Below are 14,556 nucleotides of genomic sequence, written 5' to 3' on the forward strand. Positions count from 1 at the left end.
ACAGCAGACAGAGAGACAGACAGGTGGATTCCTTTTAAGGCCATTTTAGCCTCAGTGGCAATAACAAGAAGGTTAAAGTATAAAGCAGCAGTACAACAGACACAATGACTGATACAATAAATAGTCAAGTGGAAGGGGGCCAATACAACAAAGTCACTGCCAGAGCTCCCCTGCAGACGGGGGTTTGACGTCCAGTCCAGTCCAGTACCTGTTTTAAGAGCTCATTTCCCTCCGTCCCACAGGAGTGGGATTTCAGTGCATCCAGCGAGAGTAAAGCAGAGTGCTTTGAAAACATCCTCACCTACAGTGAGCTGCTGCGTATCAAATCGGGTGATGATTAGCAAATAACCGGCAATATTATAATGTTACATGTAGTGTGTTCCTCCCCAAATAACATGCAGGTGAGAATGGAGATCTGCAAAGACGTGCTCTGATGGGAGATCATTCAGTGTGTTTGTTGTTTGTAGTTCAGCCAATATGTCCAATGGATCAAGTCTTTGCATACGGCCTACATCTCGTCATCTGCTATGCGTTTTTGCAGGTGTACACCTCCTCCTCTCTCACACACGTCTGGCACTCCACGTGGCAGCACCAGCGTACCTGGCAGTGGCAGGACAGGCTGGTGAGGCGCATGGCCGTGTTGTAACCACGTCCGCAGCACAGACTCTGACAGCTGGTGTCTTTGGCGCACGACCGGCCGCTCGTGCCCGGGGAGTAGCGCGAGGGCCTGCAGAAGCTGGGGGAGTCTTCCAGGTGGACCAGGTCGGTGGTGCGGAGGCTCTGGCTGTGGCGACGGGGCCCGGCGAGCTCCGTCTCCCCGGTGGCCGCGTTGGTGACGCTCAGCACCCGCACTGCGGTGTCGTACCTGTACTTCAGCAGCCGCCCGGTGTCGTGGAAAGGAGACAGCTGCTTCCAGCAAGTCCGTACGGCGCAAGAGCCGGAGACACCGTGACATTTGCAGGTTGTTTTCAGGCCGCTCTTCACCGCCTGAGAGTGGGGGGGGGGGGGGACAAAAAGTGTCAGTTCCTTCCGTTTGATTCATTACCTGGCCTCTTATCTGGGAGATCTATCTGGACAGAGTGAGACAGTTTCCTGCAGGCTGGGTAGGTTAGGGGTGGTGGTCTGCGGATAGGGTGCCTTTAGCCCACCTCAGTCAAACATTTTGACATAATGGATTGAGGGGGACTGTTCAGAATGTCGTATTTAATTTACCGCACATTTCTCACTTGGACAGCTCTTGCCATTTTTTTTTAACTCAATGTGTTGAAACTAGCTCCTGTCTACTTCTCACCTGTCTCTTCCTAAAGCCCGAGGCAGAGGTGACAAACTGTGCAGACAGTGGAATCTCTCCACCCTGTTCTTTGTACATGCCTGCTCATGGAAAACATTGATAAGAATTTCTGCGCAAGAAGTGCCAAAAAAACAAAAACTAGAATTGTTGCAGCGGTTTTGCAATGGTGCCCGTGATTTTAGGTTAATAGTTCACTGAGCTTGATGGTCAGCGATGAGGGCGCGATCACTCAGCCTGAGAGCTGCTGTCTCGGCGGGGGCCAGAGACAGGTCACACAGAGGGAGCCAGAGGGTAACTGGGTTGAGAAGTGCCGCTCAGTTCCTCCCTTTGCAGGTATGAACCCCTCAGGGGCTTCAGAGCACCATTACTGAGAGACGAGGGGGCCGCCGACCACTTCATGTTTTTGTTAACGCGGCTCGTGGTCTCCTCTCGGCCGACATAAAGTGCGGAAACCATTTAACTCGGTGAAGATGAGATAAGATTGCTTCCCTCACTTCTTCCTGTTTTTCTGCTTGTCTCCACCGACTCTACCAAAGGTGTGAGCAGCAGGAGTAGGACCCCGGGGGCCCTGCAATGTTAGAGCTATACACAAAGGTGCTTATGAACATTAGGTGGATTTATGAAGAGCACAGTGATCCAACAAGTGGAAAAAAAACAAAAAACGCTTGCTCGTATATTAAAAAGAGGCCACGGTTATAATCGTTCTCTCCGACATGAGACCTTTCATTTTCTGAATGCCCGCACAGCAAGCTTTATCATGTCTGAGAACACCTGGCTCCAGCGATCCCACAGCCAGCTTGTCTCCCCGCTCCGCTGCCTCACCCTCTGCCTCTGTGTTATCCACCAAGGACAACGACGGCACCAACTAAGGGGGTGTTTGTCTGGCTGGCACTGGGAAAAATATGCAGGTGAGGATTACAATTCTGTACCCTCTGATTGCACTGGCGTGTGCTAGAGGTGCAATTATTTTGTAAAAAGTGTGGCTCAGGTATAGATGGTGTTTGTGATGTCATCATAAAGAGACGAAGGGGGGGTTGTTTCGCTGAAGCACATTTGATGTAATATTTCTGTTCCAACACATTTGGGTTTATTTGTTCACACTCACCCGAATTCCGACGTTGATGTTGTGGCCGTCGACTTGAGCCCTCAGGTCCTTGCTGACCTTCTTTTGGCCGAGGAACTTCTTGAGGAACTTGGTGCTGTATTTCAGGTTGTCACCGCAGACCCCCCACTGCCACGCTTCTCGGTGCTGGATGCCGGGGGAGTCGTCGCACGTGCACCTCTCCATTCGGCCTGAGCTGCACGCTTTGGCGAGTGCATGGGTCAACGCCGCAGAGGACACTGCCAGCAGGAAGGCAGTCTCCTTGAATGCTGGAAAACATATTAAAAGGCACATCAGTTTAATGTATCTAGGACAGATTTAAAGAGACATATTTACAGAGCTTTAAATGCTATTTGTGGCAATAAAAACACATGTTCTGAGTATAAACTGTATAGCTTAAGGCAGTGGTTCCCAAAGTGGGGGTCGCGACCCCTAGGGGGGGCGCGGTGGTACTACAGGGGGGTCGCGGCTTCATCACCAACCCACACACACAGACGCACACATACACCGGTAAAACAATATAAAATAACCGACGTGACATGCACTGTGTTCCAACCACGCCACCAGAGCGGCTCATGTCACAGACCGACTGTGGCAAAACCAGCGAGAGCGAGAGCGAGCGAGAGCGAGCGCGCGCGAGCGAGAGAGCGAGCGCGCGCCCGAGCGAGAGAGCGCGAACGAGCGAGGGAGAGAGAGAGTGAGGGAGCGCGAACGAGAGAGAGACACACAGCGACACAGAGCGAGAAAGATACGGAGCGACAGAGAAAGATAAAGATTGGAGTGGAGAAAGACTACCCACTACTAGGCCAAAGAGCTATGGGCATACTGTTGCCTTTTGCCACATCCTATTTATGTGAAACAGGGTTTTCTGCAGTTGCTGCAATGAAGACCAAATACAGATCAAAGTTGAACATTGAGAATGAACTGAGAGTAGCTATCTCCAACCAGCAACCCCGCTTTGACAAAATCTGTAAAGCAAAGCAAGCCCACACCAGTCACTGATTGATATATATGAATAGGAATATACATAGGAATATGATCACAAAATAATATGGTCCATGTAGACCTGCACACCTTGTTCATAATTGTGTTATTTTATTGTTTGAGAAAACCTGCTGTTCAATGTGAGGAAATACAGTATATGTTGTTTGCACTTTGTTTGAAATTAAGTTAATTGTATTTACAAATGATTTTATATATTTTTTATTTTATATATATTTTATTATTGCTATTTTTTTTCCCAGTTAAACAAACTGAAGAATAAACTGTGAAGTGATATGTACTTATTTTAGAAAGAAATAAAAATATTTTATACAGTTCATGCATTATAATGCAATTCATTAAAAAGCAAGAAAAATTTGGGGTCGGGTTGCGGGGGGGGGGGGGGGGGGGGGGTCGTCCAATGTTTCTATATCATCAAAGGGGGTCTTGACAGAAAAAGTTTGGGAACCACTGGCTTAAGGGATTAATTCACAGTTTATCATCATCATGTCTTTTGTGCCACTGAGAAAGCCTTTAAGCCAAAATGTTTACAAAGAGCTCACAACGTCGTCATGGTTTACTACAACCTCAATATTATTCTGCAAGATTTCTTGTGTCATAATTCCTCTTCTGACCTTTTCCTTTCGGTTACACACTGTTATTTGCTTCACCCGGAGCCGTCACCAGGGTATATTTTGATCCAATTAATTATTATTTTGACTAGAGGAAGGATTTTCCCAGATGAAAGTGGGTAATCGTGCCACCCTTTTCCTCTGGGAATGGGCGCTTTCCCGAGATAAAAATAACCACAGGGCCTGAGCACACTCCACCGCACCACATTTCTTGGCTTTCTACTCCCTCATTACCTCCATGCTGACCTGTTCATGTTCTCCCCCACACTGATAACCATATGCATAAAGCATTTTCTGTGCACAGCAGACCTGCAGGGGACTTGAGCTTTATCCAATACGGTGATTTATTATATCCTTTTTTTTCAAGTGAAGCTAATCAATGGTTGTATCAGGTCATTAAAAAAGTATTAAAGTACACAACTTTTAGAAAACCTTTTTTAGTGGTTGTATCATGTTGAGGGACTGAGCAGAACTTCTTAAGTATAGAATAAAGAAAACGGATTTTGTCCGCTGGTGTTATTGTAACACATGCAAGAATGACTTTAAATAACTAATAAATATAAAAAACGTATATAAGCAATCTCTCCGGATGCAGCACGACTAAATAGGATTTGAGTTGTTCAAACTAATTTGTAAAATCAGTGAGGCAGAAAGGAAACAAGTGTGTGATCATGTGGCAGCAACAACCCATACAAACAAAAACTAATTATATTGTTTACATTTATATTCTTAAAGACGTAACCTATTATGTCTTTAAACTGATAATACTTTGATCATTGTTGTGATAAATGACATGGATTTATATGAAAATGTAACTTCAGATGTTTACCTTTGATCACATCACCATGTTGACATGTGGCTTATGCATCGCACCATTAATAATAAGAAAAACTATCAATATAATTAAGTAATTAAAGGCAGACCTTAATCATGTTTGACAAGTGCCTCCAGTCTTGGCCCCAAAAGGTCGTAACAGCTCAACTGGAGAGAAACAATTGGTTCATCCTATTTTTCTCTCTCTCGCTACTTTTGTTGTTGCTGATGATCACTCGGGTTTGAGATAAAGTGATGTTGCCATGAGCGTCAGGGCACATGTAGGCAAATGTGGCATATTGGTGTCCTGTTCAGAGACACTTCAGCAGGACATGTAAGACATGCCGCATGTCATTCTAAGTGAGTGATGGAGATTAAAAGAAAAATCGAGCAGCTATGTACCTGTCTAATTTGAGGCACGTGAAGATGAAGACAAATAAAGATAAAATGCATTAATGCGTGACTGGATGGTGATTTGACTGACGGGTTGACTAAACGCTAAAAAACTGTGATGCGGAGTTTCAGGCTCACCTCTTTTCAGAAGGCTCCCCCGGCCGTCCAGACTGCAGTTCCAGCGCTCGTTCCTGAACTGATACCGACACTCCAGGAGGCTGAGGCGCACCGAGTCCCGCAGCGTCTCGGCCAGACCGGGCTCCCTGCGACACAGCCTCTTCTGCCGCCGGGTCAGAGACATCTGCTCGCACTGCTTCAGGTGGGCCTTTCCTGTCGGAGCTTCATTTGAAAACGGACCTGGTAAAAACACGAAGGGCTCCCGACCTGTCAGCCTTAGAGTGGAAAGAAAAAAAAAAACACGTAAGAGATTGTAAATCTGGTGAGTTGAATGGAAGTAAGCGTTTCTTTTTTTCCCCTCAATATGTTTTCCATATTAGACTTCATGAAAACACGTGACTTTGTTTTACGCGGTTTACTGAGTCCTGCCAACTGAACCTGTTAATTTACTCCGTCAGTAGATGAAAGCTATTTTGTATTATTATTTAAATTTGAGTTTTTCTGGATAATGATACTACTGTAAACAAAAGAAAACCGTTTACGGTTAAGATAAAGTGCAGTTTAACAAATCCAAGAAAACGCGCAATAAAGCCACGTGATTAACATGAATTAGTTTGAGATGCATCTTAAATACACCGGTGATGATTATTGTTTACTGCAACAAATTAGCACGACAATTAGCAAAACTACAGCGAATTCGAGCAACGCAATGGCAATGCACCTCTATAGTTTGCGCACAATTACGCGTGCGTAATTTGGCTAAAGTTTGAAGTGCTTGTCGTTTTGATGCCCTCTAAGGGTTAAAACAACAAAGTCGATCAATTAATGAGATGGGCAGAAGTGAAAGGAAAATCGGCTGACCCAAAATAAGCTGCAGTGTGCGAGAGAAGGATGCAGAGCGCAGCGAGTCGCAGTAGGCAGGCGGTCCGTGAGAGCCTGGAGCGCATGGTGCCGGGTTGGCGCTGCTCTTCATCTCGCTGATTCTTCAACGGAGAAAGTCTGTGCCGTCTGGTCGGCGCATCTCTTTAAGCGACCCCACACGCACACAGACTCTCAAATCCGGTGCGTTGGGCCCAGTGGTCCGCTGGGAGGCAGGGCCCTTTGGGAGGAGGGGGGGGGGGCATCATCTTGCTGCACCCTCATTGGATTCCCTCAATATTGTTACTGTATGTTCCCTCCCACTGTAACTAACGCCACCCAGGTGGAAGAAGCTGCAACATGACTGCGTTGACCTGCTGTGATGTAGAAATATCGAGCACACCCGCGGGACCCGTCACTACAGGATGCTCACGTCTACCGCCAAACCTGGTTACGCACTGGAACCAAAACCTCAGATCGCTCCACCGGACCCTAAATTCAACCCACAATGGACAACACACCTGCACTCTGAAGTGTCCTTGACCGTGGACAAATCAGAAACAATTCACAATTCCCTAATTTTAGTTATTGCAATATATAATCATTGCAATAAAGCATCACAATCTTGTAAAAATATGAAAGCACAGCATTTATGAGAAGAAGTCAAATAATCCACGAAGCCAAAGAGAGATTAAAGGACACAAACATGTTATTATAGGACATATATCCTGTACGCTTCATGTACTTTCAATCTTCATTGGTCCTTCAGAGAAAAAGCAACCATGGATGGAGCCCCATCTAGTGGATTCGATACACAAATTCAATCTTTCAACGTCAATGGATTTTTAAAAATAAATGTCGTAAATAAATTTAGCAGATTCGTTTTGATTGATTGGTGAATCATTTGTTCGGTAAAATGTCAAAAACACTGTGAAAGATCTCCTCAATATAAACCCGGTTGGTTGGTAGAAGATTGAAAAGTTCAAGGAATATGAGGAAACAAATGTGTGTTCAGTTATGAATCACCCAGTAGCCAACACGTGCAACAAATACACCATTCAGATAGACATTAATGACACGTGACACAGTGACGACATATCTTCCTCCTCTGACGTGGATGTTTTATGGAAGATATATAATATCAAAACGATTTAATACAGTCAGACCATAAGCACATTTGAACTTTGTTCAATGCTATATATGGCTATATAAAAACTTTTAAAAAAGGCTTGTAAATAGGCCTAAATAAAATACCTTGAATCTATAATGAAAGTGATTTAAGTTATTATTTAAGGTATTTTGCTGATAAATTCAGGAGATTACTTTTTTTCTCAGCATTTAAGAAGAACTTTGCTGATTCAAACAGATATTGATATATTTTTATTTCCCACCTTCACTACCGCAACTTTTATTTGTAATCCACAACCGACAGGAACAAGAGGGCGGTGACACCGGAAAATAAACCAGATCGCAGTTGAACAGGACCAGGAAGAAAGACGGCGTGAGAAGCACCAGTAAAGGTACAACCATTGTTCGTACGGCATTAGTGTGTCATAGATATTGTTTTTATTCGAATACATTTGGAGCTCAACAGCCTGTTAACGCAGTAGGAGCTGGCTCAAATCGTGGCAGCGGCAGCTAGTAGAGGCACTTCCTGTTGCAAGCTCAGCTGCCACTAGCTTCTTGTGGCACCTGCCAGTGATTCGGAGCGGATTCCGCGGTAGTTTAGCCTTTATTTGTCGTTATTTGGCATTATGTGACAATACATTAAGGTCATTGAAGGCATGACTGTTGGTAGTTGTAATTGGTTTAGTAAAAAAAGGCCGAATTGTAATAGTATAGCTACTCGTTTTTATTAACAAGCTAATGTAGGCTAACTTCAGTTGCTACTTGTTTCCCATGGCAACGATACACACTTTCATGCAGCAGACTAAAGGAATGCAAATTGTAAATATGGATAATATGCATTGTACTGTTTAGAGTGATAGCAACCCATATAACCTATTGACTTGGATATATATATACAGTATATAGATATATATACAGTATGCCACAAGTTGTTGCGACAGTTACCACTTTTAACGTTACTTCCTAAAAACTAGCTAGCTAACAGTTTCCTACGTTTTTAACGTTAACACTGCTTTACGGCAGTTAACTACGTATCCAGCTAACGTAAACGTTACTGTATGATTCTGTTAAAAGTCATTTTTACTAATGTTCGTGTTTTGATTTATGAGCTTTAGGACAAAACACTAGATGCATTTCTTAAATTTGTTTGACTATAAGTACTACTGGAATAGCACCTCAGACGTCTATCAGAACTATTTATAATTATAAGAAAACCTCTAATGACACTCGGGTATGTTGTTGCGCCACCATAAACCTGACATACCTGTTTACTCAAAGGAGCAGCCATTACCCAGCACACTCAGAAGTCTGAGAAGCTGGGCACTAACCTCACCCTCTGAATAACATGCATACCAACATATTTCTCTGACATACTTGTAATGGTTCTGCAACCCAAGAAAGTTTTATTTCCATTATCAATTTCATCGTATATCTGAATCAACAAAATGTGAGCAAATATTGAAACACTCATCACATGTTCGCAGTCCATTTGTTTGTACTGTCCAGCCAAAGATGTTCTATTTATAATGATATAAAACATGTTTGGGGTATTGACAGGTTAAAACCTTATTCACTTATTACTATTTCATACTTATATTAGGCCTATCTGCTCAAGAGCTGCTCTCTGTCTGCCCTCAGCTTCTCAGAACAAAGTCACAGAGTTTAGGCCTTCAACTGTTCATTCCCAGTAAGAGACATGAGGTCATGAATCTACAGACTAAACACACGTGTTTAAGGACACCGCCCAAGAAGTATCCTAATCTTAACCTCATTCACTATATTTCTCGCAAATGTGATCCTTATTTATTGCAATTAAACTGGAAAAGTACCAGCTCGCTCATTGTGAATTCATCTTTGAATTGCCACCACATTTTGTTTTGTTTTATGAATTTACTTCCGTTATTAATTGATTATCAACACAGGTGGCAGTTCATTATTTCAACACGGTGACTGACTGATTCAGCACCACATGATGATGGCTGTGGGAGACTAACATTACTTAGCTGCATGTGTAACATTAATACTTGATGAATGACCCATATTGTTTTAGAGATCTGACCACGCGATATTGCTTTTCCTTCTGCAGGTGAGCCAAGATGGGGGCTTTTGCTAGCCTTTTTAAAAACATGTTTGGCAAGAAAGAAATGAGGATCCTGATGGTGGGACTGGATGCTGCTGGAAAGACCACCATCCTGTACAAGCTCAAACTGGGAGAAATCGTTACCACAATCCCTACCATCGGTGAGACCTCTTCCTCTTCCTCTTCTCACCAATGCCAAGATGTCGAACCTCTTTGTTCCATCCACCCAACATCTCTTTGTTTCTCCCTTCATCCGCAGGTTTTAACGTGGAGACGGTATCGTACAAGAACATCAGTTTTACAGTGTGGGATGTCGGTGGTCAGGACAAGATCAGGCCACTCTGGAGGCATTACTTCCAGAACACGGAAGGTGAGACACTTCCTAATGTTGACGGTCAAAGTCTGTTGTTCAAGGCCACTGTTTAATTGAATCCTCCATTACACGTGGAGACCTTTTTATCCACTTCCTTCATGCAAACCTCACCTGTTTTCAGGCATTATCTTTGTAGTGGACAGCAACGACAAGGAGCGAGTCGGTGAGGCGAAGGACGAGCTGATGCGAATGCTGGCTGAGGACGAGCTGAATGACGCCGTGCTGCTCGTGTTTGCCAACAAACAGGTGGATTTTAGTCACTGTTCTTTTTAAATCGAGCATCATTAGTGGGAGAACCTGACGCCTATCAACTATCCATCAGCCATTGATCCATTAACAGGGGATTGACGCTGATACACACCCAGTATATTGCATCAGTAGTGTGCTAATGATGCTGGTTAAGCGGCCTCTAAAAAGTGATCCGTGCAAATCTTAATGGGGAATAGTGGTTTCTCTTGTTGTTATGTGAGCATTGTGTTTGCTGCTCTTTCAGGACCTTCCCAATGCCATGAATTCAGCCGAGGTCACGGATCAGCTGGGCCTGCAAACCCTGCGTGGCCGAGACTGGTACATCCAGGCCACATGTGCCACTGGTGGAGACGGTCTCTACGAGGGTCTCGACTGGCTCTCCACCCGGCTAAAGAAAGGCAAATGATCTGTCCCTCCACCTCCCGCCTGTGACGGTAGACTCTACTGGTCCTGGTCTCATTCTGTACTGGTCCTGGTCTCATTCTCTCCTTTCCTCTCTTTTCTCTGAAGCCTTGGACCTTTGGGCCAGTGCTCCTTAGCATCTGTGTACTGTCGGAGTGTGTATCTTGGATGGGTGAATGTGAGTGGGAGCAGCCATGTTGTTCTCCACAAATGACAGTTCTGTGTAAATGCGTTTTGGCGCATTTAAGTTTCGACTGTTGCAGTGAACACTGGATACTTTATATCTTTCCCCATTTGTTAAATCATTTCTTCAGCTTTTAAATTCAATTCTCCCTCTTTTCTAACCAGGTGGCTTTGTGTTTTACACAAAGATCCATCATGACTGGGTGTCGAAAAGGCAATAAAATATAGAGTGTATGTTTACATGTGTGGAGGTGTGTCCTCGTGGTGCTGTGTGGATTTCAGCTACTTCCAAATCTTTCTTTTTGTTTCCTGGTCGTCTTATTTTCTAGTCTAAGTAGTTCTTTGTTTCTGTGTTTTTTCAAAAAAAATGTTACTGCTGATGCATGCTCGACCTGGTTCACTTGCGTGCCAGGTGTGCAGTCTTTGGAGTGAAATGCTCTCGAGGAAGAATTGGTTAGATTCAGAGAGGGCTCATTGCGATTGGTGTAGTTTTAAATTCGCTCTGGCCGGTTGTATGAATCAGCGCTGTAAAGGCTTCCTTGTTGCTTCAGACTTTATGGTGTTTTCCCTTTATGCAGCCAGGGCGCTTCCCCTGGAGTTATTGATATTATGTCCCTCTGATGCCGTTTGCACAACCTCATCGACTTGCACAACACGGGCCTCTGTGAAGACGGCGGCTAATCCATCAGACCCCATAAACAACAGCCCCTCCCATAGTCCTACACCAGCAGACAGTTAGAATGTTGCACCAGTTAACCCAGTAACACAATAGTTTTCACACGCATCCACTGACGCTCAATACATCAGCTGTTCACACCCTTTACTGAGAGAACATGACTCTAAAGTCATAACATCACATTTGACTACAGCTGGACGTTCAGATGTTTTCTTGGGAAGTTTAAGGTCGATCGACTGTTCTTTTTCTTTGTCCTTCTTTGTCCTTCCGTCGGGGTGTTTTTTAAACATCAGTACCGTTTGATGCTCTACATCGTGAAATACAAATGTATGTAATATTCTGTGTATTTTAGCTTGATGTCATCCATCTGCCCTCGGGCAGAAGTAAAGCTTTAACTTTTGAGAAGTGTATGTACATGTTTGTCTTAAGCTCATCTTGTAGCATGTTTCGTGCCTTTTCATTGGAATAATTCATGAGAAATAAAAGCCTCACAGATAATCATTTTATATTCTTCTATACTCAGCCAAAGTAAAGTGACAGACAATGCATTTTGAATTTAGGTACTTTTGTCACTGTGCAAATATTCATAGCTTGGATTATCATAACAGCTCTTAAAATTTCAAATGTATTTCTTATTTTGTTAACCTGTTTAAATTGTGAGTTTGGATTTAATCTAATTTAATTATTTTTTTCAATATTTTCGACATTATCAAAGATGTGACAGGTGTCAACAATGTGAGTTTCCTGCTCAGTAAAACACCATCAACAGATGTAAACCCACATCTGTCCATGAAGAGTTCTGTTTCTGTTTGTTTCTGATTTCTTTGAGATTAATTAATACATCAATAAATCCAGTCACATTGCAATTGTTCATGAGAAGGTTTTTTTTGAAGTGAGAAGATAATCTGGCAGCAGCTATATCTTTAAAAGTCTAGTAACACCATACATACCCTAAACCTCTGCCTACCTCTGCAGACTGAATATATATATAATATATTCATTAAAATGTTAAATCATGAAAAACAAAAACAATAATGTCCTAAGTAAATCGATACATATATATTTTATTTTGAAAGCACTCACAGGAAGTGATATTACTGGTAACTTTCAAAATAAGACAATCAAAAGAGACAGCGATGTTTCTAATATTCTGTCCACCACTAAGTATAGAACAGGAGATACAATTAAAGATTCACAAAGGGTGTGTTTGTTCCACAATGTGTATTGGGGTGTATTCAATAATGCAGTGGCTTGTATTGTTTAATATCAGTGTTATTAATACAGATACATTGATATGAATATTATTTTTGATACCTCTAAAGAATGATGACTCAGTTAATCGTAGTATCTCACTGATGTTGCGTTAAAGACTTCACCTGTGAGCTCTAGGAAACGGCAACTTCCCTAGACAAGGCTTTACATTTTGAAAATAAAAAATGTCGTAAGCAATTAGATATATAAATATAAATATATTTAAATGCACAAATGTACTGTTTTCTTGCATTTCCTGGCTGTAGCCACTGGAGGGCAGCAAACATTCATGATTCTGAATACACTCGGGTACAGAGAGGAGAGGAGAAACAGACATTTCCGGTACATACTTTCAAAATAAAGCAACCAAAAGAGGGAAGGGCCTTCACCAGAAGTGCAGTTATTGTAATAGTATACCATCATATCTGCCTTTACGCAGGTATGCACATCTTTAAACCAGGAACAGCTCTTTATTGTTACAGTTATTATCAATACAGATGATGAATGAAACATAATGCACGTTCAAATAATAACAAGTAATTCTTCATGGCTTGAAAGTGCACTAGGTAGAGCTTGTAGGATGACATGTTGGGCTAATGAGGACTGATGGTCCCTGAGGGCCACAGAGCTGGACGGACGGTGACGCAGGGACGACGAGGGGGAAGTCTTTTCCTGACGATCAGAGAGCCTGCAGACCGCTGCTGTTTCCCTCCTTTTACACTGCATCTAGATTTCAGGTGGCCAATTCTCCATAGAGTTGTTACCTTGGAAACAGCACCTTACGTATTTATAGAGAGCAGAGTAGTCGTGAGGAAGAGGGAGCAGGAGACAAGACTGTGAGACGGGGTGATGCAGGATTTGGTCTGGCTGGAAGCACACATACTGGGGGACACGGTCATACTTTTATTTTGCTAAGCAGAGGTATAGTCTCTGATCTCATCCCAGTAGACAAATCATCCCTCACCTCTTTATATTTATGAATTACAAGACACTCCATGACCTGATCCGGTCATATTCTTTATTCCTTTGAGCTGAGGTGATTACCTTCTTCTTACTGGACCTGAATCACTTTCACTGGTTCAACACATTCACCATCACATCCCTGCTGATCGACCTCCGTCTGTCACGCGCTACGACTATCAAATCAAGATGAAATGACCTGAAATAATTCTAATAGGATATGTGGAGTCACACTCTCCACACACACACACACACACACACACACCACACACTCACACTCTCCCCACACACACACACACACACTCTTCCCCCTCCCACACACCTTCCACACACACACACAGACACACACGCACACTCTCTCCACACACACACACACACACACCACACACACACACACTCTCCCCCCCCCACACACACACACTCTTCCCCCCCACATACACACACACTCTCCACACACACACACACTCTCTCCACACACACACACCACACACACACACACACACACATTCTCTCCCCACACACTCTCTCCCCCCCCCCACACACACACACTCTCTCCCCAGACACACACACTCTCCCCCCACACACACACACACACTCTCCACACATACACTCTCCCCCCCACACACACTCTCCACATTCTCCACACACACACACACACACACACACACACACACACACACACACACACACACGACCTGTAGCAGGCGCTCTCTGCTGTGCACTATATCTCACCTTGATGTGTGACTTCACAGCACATTAACCCTTCGCTCACCCCACCGTGATGTCAACTCTTCAGCTCCTTTTTGCATTAAAATTGTCACTTTTTCTTCGTGACCTCTGGTGGTGGAAAGTCACCAAGTGCATTTACTCATGTACCTGTACTGGGCTGCAGTTTTTCAAGGTTGAGTATTTCAATTTTATGCTACTTCTACTATACATTTTTACTCGACTGCATTTATTTGACAGCTGTTAGTTACTTTTCAGTTTAAGGGGAGACACCACAAGTCAATAAGGTAAAAAAAATTAACTAATAGATATTACATTAGATATTTTCAGAAATTGTACCT

General features: G+C 43.4%; 2 protein-coding genes across 2 annotated transcripts; one reads left to right on the forward strand and one right to left on the reverse strand.

Moving 5' to 3' along the window:
• Positions 1 to 525: 525 nt before the first annotated feature.
• On the reverse strand, positions 526 to 6,276 carry wnt9b (wingless-type MMTV integration site family, member 9B). The gene is made up of 4 exons (XM_076081455.1): positions 6,191 to 6,276; positions 5,351 to 5,604; positions 2,397 to 2,662; positions 526 to 987 (listed from the first exon to the last, which is right to left on the reverse strand). The coding sequence occupies exons 1-4, from the start codon at positions 6,274 to 6,276 to the stop codon at positions 526 to 528; spliced, it is 1,068 nt and encodes a 355-aa protein (XP_075937570.1).
• Positions 6,277 to 7,618: 1,342 nt separating this feature from the next.
• arf2a (ARF GTPase 2a) lies at positions 7,619 to 12,144 on the forward strand. The gene is made up of 5 exons (XM_076086448.1): positions 7,619 to 7,707; positions 9,402 to 9,556; positions 9,655 to 9,765; positions 9,890 to 10,014; positions 10,262 to 12,144. The coding sequence occupies exons 2-5, from the start codon at positions 9,412 to 9,414 to the stop codon at positions 10,421 to 10,423; spliced, it is 543 nt and encodes a 180-aa protein (XP_075942563.1). The 5' UTR covers positions 7,619 to 7,707; positions 9,402 to 9,411; the 3' UTR covers positions 10,424 to 12,144.
• The last annotated feature ends 2,412 nt before the right edge of the window (positions 12,145 to 14,556 follow it).

This window comes from Anarhichas minor, unplaced genomic scaffold (assembly GCF_050575085.1).
Source record: "Anarhichas minor isolate MPS153535 unplaced genomic scaffold, ASM5057508v1 ptg000007l, whole genome shotgun sequence".
Classification (NCBI taxonomy): Eukaryota; Metazoa; Chordata; class Actinopteri; order Perciformes; family Anarhichadidae; genus Anarhichas; species Anarhichas minor.